Source organism: Cotesia glomerata, linkage group LG7, assembly GCF_020080835.1.
Source record: "Cotesia glomerata isolate CgM1 linkage group LG7, MPM_Cglom_v2.3, whole genome shotgun sequence".
Taxonomy (NCBI): domain Eukaryota; kingdom Metazoa; phylum Arthropoda; class Insecta; order Hymenoptera; family Braconidae; genus Cotesia; species Cotesia glomerata.
Window position 1 is genome coordinate 14,810,530 of NC_058164.1, and position 10,590 is coordinate 14,821,119.

The window sequence follows — 10,590 nt, forward strand, 5'->3', positions numbered from 1 at the left end:
ACAGAAGTCTGAAAAGCGTGGTTAAATGAAAAAAAATGAGAAAAAAAAAAATTTTTTTTGTTGATAATTAGTTTTTTACCCTAACGTAGCTGCATTTTAATAATTATGTCTTATAAGTAATATAAACAAAAATAAGAAGTAACCAAAAAATTAAATCAGTCTCAAAGATTATATTGGTTGTATGTTTATTAGCAATTTCTTTATAGTCAAGCTTATTTACTTAAATATGTGATGACTCCTGAGATAAGGCAGTTTTACGCACGAACTCTATCTGTTTATTTATCATTTTTTTTTTTTTCAATGATTAAATTTAAAAATAAAAGAATCAATTTACGAAGGACTTTTATTTACGTACTCCTGCAAAGTTTCATGATTTTTCATTCGGTCAAAAAGCGTCCTAGCATCATGTTCAAAATTTAAATATTCACCTGTTCTACCTGTCCTCCATGTTCTTAAATAAAAAAATTAAATTCAGTATACATCCGTAAGTACTAGCTTGCTCTTGATTCAGATTCCGTAATGAAATTCAAGTTCAATTTTAAAAAATCACTGCTCATAGGAAAATAATATCCAAATTCTAATGAGAAAAATTATTCATAATTCACGGTTAATACTTCACCAAAAGACATGTGTTAATTATATTAGAAACAGTCTAGTTTGATAAATTTTGAAATAAATACATGCAGTTACCAAAAAAGTTTTCGAAAAGTTGCTTTGAAACTATCTTCGTTCAAATTTTCTTTTGTGTGAGTATTTAAAGCTCAATTACTTTCTATTTGTTAATATTACGAAGAAACTACTTCAGTACTTTTTTGTAGAGAATTAAATTTCCTACAAGAATAATTGATAAAAAATTTAGAAAAAAATTTTTTACATAGTTTTACCGGATATAAACGTAAAATAAATTTTTTTACGTATTATTTAAATAGGAAAATAGAAATTCATTGAGCTTTGTGGGGGATTGAGCTATCAAGCTGCGCTTTGAAGGGAATTTTTTTTATACCTTAGAGAAGCTTTTAAGATGATAGGCAAAAAACTTTTTTTTTTTTGGACCACTCTAATATATATATATATATATATATATTAGAGTGGTCTAATATATATATATATATATATATATATATATTAGAGTGGTCCAAAAAAAAAAAAGTTTTTTGCCTATCATCTTAAAAGCTTCTCTAGGTATAAAAATATATATATATATATATATATATATATATATATATATATATATATATATATATATATATATATATTTATATATATATAGTGGTCCAAAAAAAAGACGATATTTTTTTTTGCTCTTAATCCAAAATATTTTAGTAGATGTTCCAACAAAGCTCCTGTTAAAAGCGGAGCTCAAAATTTCAATTCTAAGATGTCCTCCATCGAACTTAAAGTTTTTCCGTTTAAATAACATGGGAAACATCATTTTTTATTAGTTTTTTGTCTTGCAAACTCTGATGAAATTATTTTTTAAAAAAACGAATGGATGGACCTTGTTTATTATTAAATTTGCTACAAAAAGTTCTTCTGAGTCGAATTTCTATCTTCAATATTTGATTTGTTACATAGCTTTGAAATTCAAATTTCCGGTTTTTTGCATTTTTTTCTAAACTGTAAGAGATAGACAAAAATGTTAAATGGCAAATTTATAGTACTTTTAATATTCTATAAAAAAGTTCCCGTCAATTTTTTCATATCATCAATAACAACGAAGTTACAGGCTCATATATCTTTATTTTTTCAAATTTTCGCTTTTACGAACTGAAATATCGATAATTATACAGAAAATTTGGTAAAAATTTGTTAACACATCAAACTTACAACAAAATTTGGTGAGTAAGATGTTTCGTAACATCAAACCATAAAATTTACAGACTGAATCAGACATATTTTTATGATTTTTCAACTATTTTATAAAATATATTGATAAAGGACATAAAATGTCATTAAGATATCAAAAGCAAATACAATTCACAATTTAATTGCAGTTATTTTTAGTTCAATAATTTTTAATATTAGCTTAAAATATGAAAATATTTATATCTTTACTATCTATTTATAATTTGAATTAAAATTTTTTTGAAAACTTGCTTTTAGCGCCCTCTGTACATTTATCGATTTCCGTGCCATTGATCACTTACCGCTTGATTGATTCAATTAGTAGATTCTATTGTCTTTTGATTTAATTAGTCCTTAATTGGTTCAGTTTTTAGGTTAGTTTTTAGCTAGTTATTGCAACAACAGCAACGCGTGTATCTTTTTCATAGAATAAAGCAATGTCTGAAAAAACAAACCAACGGAACTACATAAATTAAGTTGGCTTTGAGTCAAAAAATTTAAATGGTTCAAAATTACCTGCGAAGTGCGATGTTTTATCTTTGTTTTTTTATATACGTCGAACAAAAAAGCTTGGAATTCGCGAGAGTTCCAAATTCGTTCTTTGTGAAGTTGTTAAAGTATGGCATAAATTTTTGCTCTCTGTAAACAATTCACATTACTCCATGGTGAGAATCGAAAAATTATATAAAGACTGGCAAAAAACGCAAGTTCACAAAGCTAGAAAAAAATCTCCTGCACAAAAATTAGTTGAGATGAATTTCATTGATTCTCTCGATTGCTAATTCGATATTGCTCCGCAAAATGCTTTGCAAAACTTAATTTCTTCCCAAAAAAAATTTTTAAGTGATAGTCGAGAAATTCGTAAAGGCAGTCAGTTGTTAACAATTTCAAGAAATGTTCAAGAGGTACTAAGTACATCAACTGTTGACCTGGAAAATTACTTGAATATTGTTCAGGTGGGGAGTTCAGAATCAAATTCAGACGCCATTGAAGTTGATATAGCAGGTATTTTAGATATATCTAAATATATTTACTACTCACTTCTATTTTTTTTTAATGTTTTCTCTTTTCATGAAATTTTATACACTTTTCATATAATTTCTTTTCTCACGTGTATTGCTTTTGAAACTCTATTATTATAACAAAAATTTTCCTCACACTATATTTTCGGTGCTGATTTTAATTTTTTAATAATTAATGCTTATCTAATCAGCAATTTCTTTTCACTCTATTCTAATATTTTCCAGAATTTCATAGATTAAAAAAAACATACTTTTACAGTAATATTAAGTTAAAATTACTTTTTTTTTGCAATTCACACAAAGTAAAAATTATTTTGATAGAAGTAAAAATTTGTTTGAACTTAGAAAATTTTAATATCTTCAATTTTTTCGTCGCTCAAAAAAACTATTTTTCTGTGAATGAGAAGGTATAATTTTTTTGTGATAAACAAAAGTTAAATGTTTATAAGATTCCCACTATTTACGTAATTTTTTTCATGAACTGATCAAATTGAAATACACTAGTCACAAAAATTAAGGGATTTAATAAAAATGCTAAATCATCGGGTGATTTTCAACGAGCTGTAACTCCGAGGAAAATGATCGTGCAACAAAAAAAAAGTAAATTGTAGCTCCAAGTATCTAGTTTTCAGATATGACCATTCGATCGAGCAACCTTCACGTGGTACGCTTTAGGTAACGCTCATGTCGACGGTAAGACAGCAGTAAAAAAAAATCAAGAAAATATTCAAGAAAAAATATCGAAAAAAATTTTCGAAAAAAATTGAAAATTGAAAAAAAAATTTGTCGTTAAGAGCTATTCAGGGTATCTTATAAGGAATATCGTGGTGTTTTTAAAACGCTCCTTTGATTTCCTATGTGATTATCATTCCCAGAGTTATTGAATATCAAAGTTAAAACGACTTTTTTGATTTGATTGACTTTAACTCCGCGGCAAATCATCGTGCAGGCTTTTTAATTATGTCAAATCAAAGGAAATTGAATATTCTAAAAGAGCTTTTGAGTGAAATAATGAAAAAAAAAATTTCTTGGAGCCCGTAAACCTTTTTTTAGATGAGAAAAAAATTGGAAATTTTTTTTTTTTGTAGTTTCCTTAGGATTTCTCCAAAACCAAACACGATAAAAAATTTTCATGGCCATACCTGAAAACTAGATACTTAGAGCTACAGTCGCTTTTTTTTGTTGTACAAATCATTTTACTCGAAATTACAATTCGTTGAAAATCACCCAAAAATTTAGCATTTTTTTATATCCCTTAATATTTGTGACTAGTGTATTTTCCTATCTTTCTCTATGCTGCATTTCTTAAATTTTTCATTTCTAGATTGTGTTTTGCCTCTTTCTCAAAACTCTTCTGTTTCTATTGTATCCCATCACTCTGAATGTTCTAATACATCTAACTTATCTGATGAACTACATCTTGAACCAAAACCTAAGAGGTTGAAATTAATGACAACAGAAGTTGTTGCAGCATTGGATAGAGGTAACATTAGCAGTAGACGAGCTGCACCTCTTATCTATGCAATTGCATCGGCTTTAGGATATAAAGATTTAAATAATATCACTGCTAGTCACCGTTCAATTCATCGAAATCGAGAGATAATTAGACGAAAGATTGCGCAAGATTTAAAAGCTGAGTTACGAATCGCTAATTCCACTGTTATCCATTGGGATGGAAAGATGCTGCCTGATATCACTGGTCGGGACAAAGTTGAAAGACTTCCCATAATTTTATCAGGTGTTAATACTCAACAATTGTCAGGAGTACCAAAACTTGAATGAGGGACTGGCTTAAATCAAGCAACCGCTATTAAAGACACCATTAATGAATGGAACGTTTCCGACCGTATCAAAGCTATGTGTTTTGATCCATGTGCTACAAATACAGGTGAATTCACTAGTCCCTAAGGTTACAGTATTTAAATAAAAATCCAACTTTTTGATAAAAATAATCGTATAGCAAATTTAAAGATAGTAAATTGTAGCTTTAAGTATCTGATTCTTTAAATCTGAATTTCAAAATTTTCTAGTGCCAGCGGTTTTTTTGACTAAAACGATTATAAAAAAAAAAATTCTAAATCTTTGCTTACCTTTGAAACGGCTCATGGACTCGAATTAGTTTTATTCAATAATTATAATTATTGATAATTATTAAAAATTATTGATAATGTCACTATAAAGTAAATTTATGTATAGTTAATTTTACCTTCAAGAATTCTGCTTTTGTTAACTTCATTATATGACATTTTAAAAGTTAAAGTCGTAATTTTCTGAAATGCCACATTTTTCATTTTTACTGAGTCAAAATTTTGAGAAAATAATACAAGCTACCAAATAATTTTGGTTTATTTCTTTTAGACATATGGGATATGACTTATTGTTAGTACTATAGGGTCCGAAATTGTGAAATTTGTGTTGCTATTCTTGTCAACGTCGATTGATAAATAATTTTATAAAAATTCTAATCAATTTCAGTGCAGGAGTTGATAAAGGAACATGTGTTCGACTAGAGAAAATGTTAAAAAGACCATTATTATACTTGGCATGTCGACATCACATTTATGAATTGATCTTGAGGAGCGTTGTTGAAGTTGTTTGGCCAGGAGTGAATTCTCCTAATGTAGCGATTTTTGTATGCTTCCAAAATTTTTAGAAGAATATACCAAACAAAATATGAAACTGGAACTCAAGATTCCCTGATAATGAACCAAGTTCAAGGAAAAAAAGATGAAATAATAAGTTTCATCATTAATAAACTTCAGGTAGTTATAGTTATGTTATTTATCTATTAATTTTTGCAAATTTACTGAAATAGCATAATCGCCACTTGAGAGCAGTTTGCTAATAAGAAATTTTGAAGAATAGAAGAATTATCAAATATTTTAGTCGAATTTTAAACGCTGTTTCGGTGAAAATGTTTTTATCCGGAATAGTTGATGAGGTGAATTTTCAAATTGTTTATTCAATAAATTTTTTGTTTAGATACTGATGATTAAATCCTATACTACTTGAAAAAAATTTACGCATCGGCGTTTCACAACTTAATATTTCAGTAGTATTTTTTGTCTCTCGTTACAACAGTTATTGATGAATAAGCAATCTTTCACTCGTCATTATAAAATCTGAGGAAATTCTTTGATTTTTCATTTTTTCGGCACGATATAGTTAAAATTAACTAATAATAATTTTTCTTTCCAAATTCAGATTACAAATCATAGTTGTCGAATGACATTTACGAGATCATGTACCCATACTGAAAAAAAATATATGCCGCATATACGGGGGCAAAAAAAAAGTATGTGGCGTATATATTTTATATGTGCGACGTATATGTATTTTTGTCAGCATATATGCGCATATATATTTTTTCAGTGTGGGTTGTTAATCTATTATTCAGTGATAACTCTCGAAATAAATTCTTACAGCTTCATGAATTAATAAATTTTATATTTCAGGAAAAACATGACAGAGACGACTATAAAGAGTTTTCGGAATTGGCCGTGATATTTTTGAGCGGTACTCCGACAAATGGTATAAAATTCAGAGCTCCAGGAGCAAACCACCATGCAAGATGGATGTCGAAAGCTCTTTACGCCTTTAAACTCTTCATGTTTAAAAAACAGTTCAAGATAAATGCAACCGAAGTTAATGGACTTAGATATATCTGTATATTTCTGATAAATTTTTATGTTGTCTCATGGTTCAGTGCACCTCTTGTTATTAAGTCATCCTATCAAGATTTGAACATGGTTAAAAATCTTTATATATTCTGTTCTGTTCATAAGCAAATTTCTGATGCAGCAACTTCGACAATATCAAGACATTTATGGTACTTATCGGAAGAATTGATTGGTTTAGCTTTGTTTGATGATGCAGTTTCTTTAGAAATCAAAAGACAGACCGTAAGTGCCATGAAAACGCGCAAAAGTGATCAATCGAACTCCAAAAAGTTTACTGTCACATATATAAGCTTATTATTATCGATGAACATCAGCGATTTCGCGAGCAAGCGGTCGTTATTTTTATTTGAACAGTTTGAACTGGAGCATGATTTTATGGACAAGGATCCAGAGCTCTGGAATTTCGATAAAAATTATCAACAATGCAAATTTGTCCTGTCAGACTTAAAAGTTGTTAATGATCTCGCTGAAAGAGGCGTTCAATTGATCCAGGAGTACAATGATTGTTTGACACGAACCCTGGCGGATTCGTGGTCACGGTAAAATGATCGTGAAACGACGGTGAATGTACCATAAATTCACAGTGTCGACAAATGATCGTCGAATGACCGTCACTTGACTATCGAACGGCCGTCATTTGACAGTGAACGACGAGTATCATTGTGAAAGTTTTTCACTGTTACTTTATGATTTTTATTCTGTATAGTTATAATACTTCACTATTCGAAAAACCAAATTTTTACTTGACTTCTCCGATTTTTTACCTGAGTGAAAATCGTAGATCATCGATCGATCGTCTGTCGTTTGACAGTCATTCGAAAACATAAATTGTCAAAAAACCGTAACTCGGTGGTAGATGCACAGTAGTCTGTGAGTGAAACGACCGTGAAACGAGCGTATAATGTCGGTAAGTCAGGAATTTTTTACTAGTCAACAATGAAAAAGTGCTGATTATATTTTTTTTTTTATTACATTAAAAATACTCAAAGTGTATAAAAAGATAGGTAAATGAGAAATTTTCAGTAACTAATCGGGATGAAAAATTAAAAAAAAATATTAAATTATTGTAATTCTGTTTATTATTATGAGATATTTTTTTTTAACAATTCAATTTTTAGCAATTTCTTTTCCAGATCTTTTTTTATACAGTTAATAATTTCACCATAATTTCGAAATTAATAATTTCGTAATCATCAAAAATTTGAATCATTTATTACGATTATTATTTTGAAGTCATGGAAAAAATATAACTTTATTTAAGCTATTTTTATCTGTGCAATGAAAAAAAAAATGACTTGGTTTTGACACCTTATGATGTGACTGAATCTAATGTTTCGTGCAGTGTCTTAGATACCCTAGCTGGTAGAGTCTTGGGCGCGCGACCAGATGAATCGGGTTCGAGTCTCGGTCTAGACTGTCCGCAAATTTTTTTTTATTTTATTGTCCGTGATAGTAGCGTAAAATCACCGTATTTGGACAGTATATTGAGCGTACAGTGTCGGTCATAACGTCGTAGATTCACTTGCGTATGCACCGTAAATATTCAATAAATTTATAGTAGATATCGTTCACAACGGTATCCGATGCTGACTGACAGATCGCTCGGTAAGAACGAACTTTATACGGTGAAACGACCGTGAAACAACCGTCATTCGACCGTGCTATCACCGTGTCACCGAAACCGCCAGGGAAGTGAGGAACAGAAGCAATATCTACTTCCTACTAAAAGACTTCCTAACTTTAACAAAAATACAATTGTAACTGCTTACTCTAAAAAATAAAAAGAAAATATTTTCATACGTTTAAAACTATATAATTATCATTAGATTGATTATTAAAAATTTTAAGACATTTTCCTTTTTCTAAATTCTACCCTTACTACTGAAGCAAGTAAGTGATTCTCAGATTAATTTCTAATAGCTTGTAACTAATTGATACGTTTTTATACTGTAATTTCGATGTTTATTTCCATAATGATTTCATTTGTATCTACAGTCGAGTCACGTTATGAGCCCTCCTTGTGTCTCTCTCTTATTAACGTGAGTCTGGTTAAAAAACAAAGAAAACAAGCCGGACTCATAACGCGATTCGATTGTATTTAACATTTATGCAAGAAAAAATCGTAAAATTAACAATAATATTGTTAACATTTTTCAGCCACTGGTTACATAAAAAATTTACAAAGGTTAATTTTGCCGTAAATTGACTAAGGTTTTTATATTTTAATTATATTTTATATCCTTTATCAATATCAATATCTAATATATAAAATTCTCGTGTCACAGTTTTCGTTGTCATACTCCTCCGAAACGGCTTGACCGATTTTGATGAAATTTTTTGTGCTTATCCGGTATCTATGAGAATCGGCCAACATCTATTTTTCATCCCCCTTAATGTTAGGGGTAGTCCACCCCTAAATTTTTTTTTTTATTTTTTAGACAAAATTTTTAATTTCTATTTTTTTATGATACAACATACAAAAATACATACAATCCTCAATTTTCACTCTTCTACGATCAACCCTTATTTTTTAATAGCCATTTTAGTAATTTAATCATTTTTCCTCTCCGGTCGAAAACTGATCAATCGTCATTTAATTAGTTATCCCCGCCAGATGTCTACAGGTGTCACTTCTGACCCAGTAAACAGCACGGAGTAGGGATGAGAACGAAGCCGGTCTCCTTTCTTTCTCACTCCCTACACAGTTGTCGGCCATCATTATTGTTTATGCATCAAGTGTAGTAGTAACGTTGACAATTCTCTTTGCATTATCTTTGCATTGTCATTGCCAACTTACCACTTAGTAATTTCGGTATGAATTCGCCAAATCGAACTGCATCTGATTTAATGAATCGTGAACTGCAGTACAGTACTGTAGAAATGGCAGCGATTGTTGCCCGCAATATCCCACTAATGAATGAGGAACAAAGAACCATTTATGATCGCATTATGCTCGCAGTTTCAGCTGGACAAGGTGGGTTCTTCTTTTTGGATGCACCAGGTGGAACTGGCAAAACATTCGTTATTTCGCTAATTCTTGCTGAAATACGATCAAATAATGGCATCGCATTCGCCGTTGCATCATCGGGCATTGCAGCAACTTTATTGGATGGAGGTAGAACAGCTCATTCAGTATTTAAGCTGCCACTAAATATTCAGAATAACCCTGACGCAGTATGCAACATTAAGAAACAATCGTCCATGGCCACTGTGCTGAAACGGTGTAAAATTATTATTTGGGATGAATGTACTATGGCACACAAAAATTCACTTGAGGCGTTGAACAGGACATTGAAAGATATTAAAAACAGTGACAAACTATTTGGCGGAACTCTGTTGGTCCTTTCAGGTGATTTCAGACAAACACTTCCAGTCATTCCACGTTCAACATACGCTGATGAGATCAACGCTTGCTTAAAATCATCTCCATTGTGGCGTAATGTTGAAAAATTACAGCTAAAAATAAATATGCGCGTTCAAATGCTTCAAGATCCATCCGCTGAAACATTTTCAAAACAACTCTTAGATATCGGTGATGGAAAAGTTGCTATAGATGAAACTGGATACGTAAAATTACCGACCGATTTCTGCACAATCGCTGATTCGCAAGATACTCTCATTGAACAAATATTTCCCGATGTACACACACAGTACATAAATCATGAGTGGCTTGCAGAAAGAGCGATTTTAGCGGCAAAAATGTAGACGTTGACAATTTAAATCTGAAGATACAAATGTTGTTGCCAGGGAACTTGGTATCATATAAATCTATTGATACAGTTTGCGACGACAGCGAAGCAGTAAATTTTCCCACAGAGTTTTTGAACTCACTGGATTTGCCAGGCATGCCACCGCATAATTTACAATTAAAGGTTGGATCTCCAATTATCTTGCTTCGTAATTTGAACCCGCCCCGGCTGTGCGACGATACGCGATTAGTCATTCAAAAATTAATGAAAAACGTGATCGAAGCCAGGATTTTAAATGGCAAGTTCAGAGGTGAAAATATACTCATACCACGGATTCCTATTATACCTACAGAT

At 30.7% G+C, this 10,590-nt stretch overlaps 1 protein-coding gene across 1 annotated transcript; it reads left to right on the plus strand.

Moving 5' to 3' along the window:
• Window positions 1-9,361: 9,361 nt before the first annotated feature.
• On the plus strand, window positions 9,362-10,252 carry LOC123269661 (ATP-dependent DNA helicase RRM3-like). Its single transcript, XM_044735496.1, has 2 exons — window positions 9,362-9,983; window positions 10,074-10,252. Exons 1-2 carry the CDS (start codon window positions 9,362-9,364, stop codon window positions 10,250-10,252), a joined length of 801 nt encoding a protein of 266 aa, XP_044591431.1.
• Window positions 10,253-10,590: the final 338 nt, after the last annotated feature.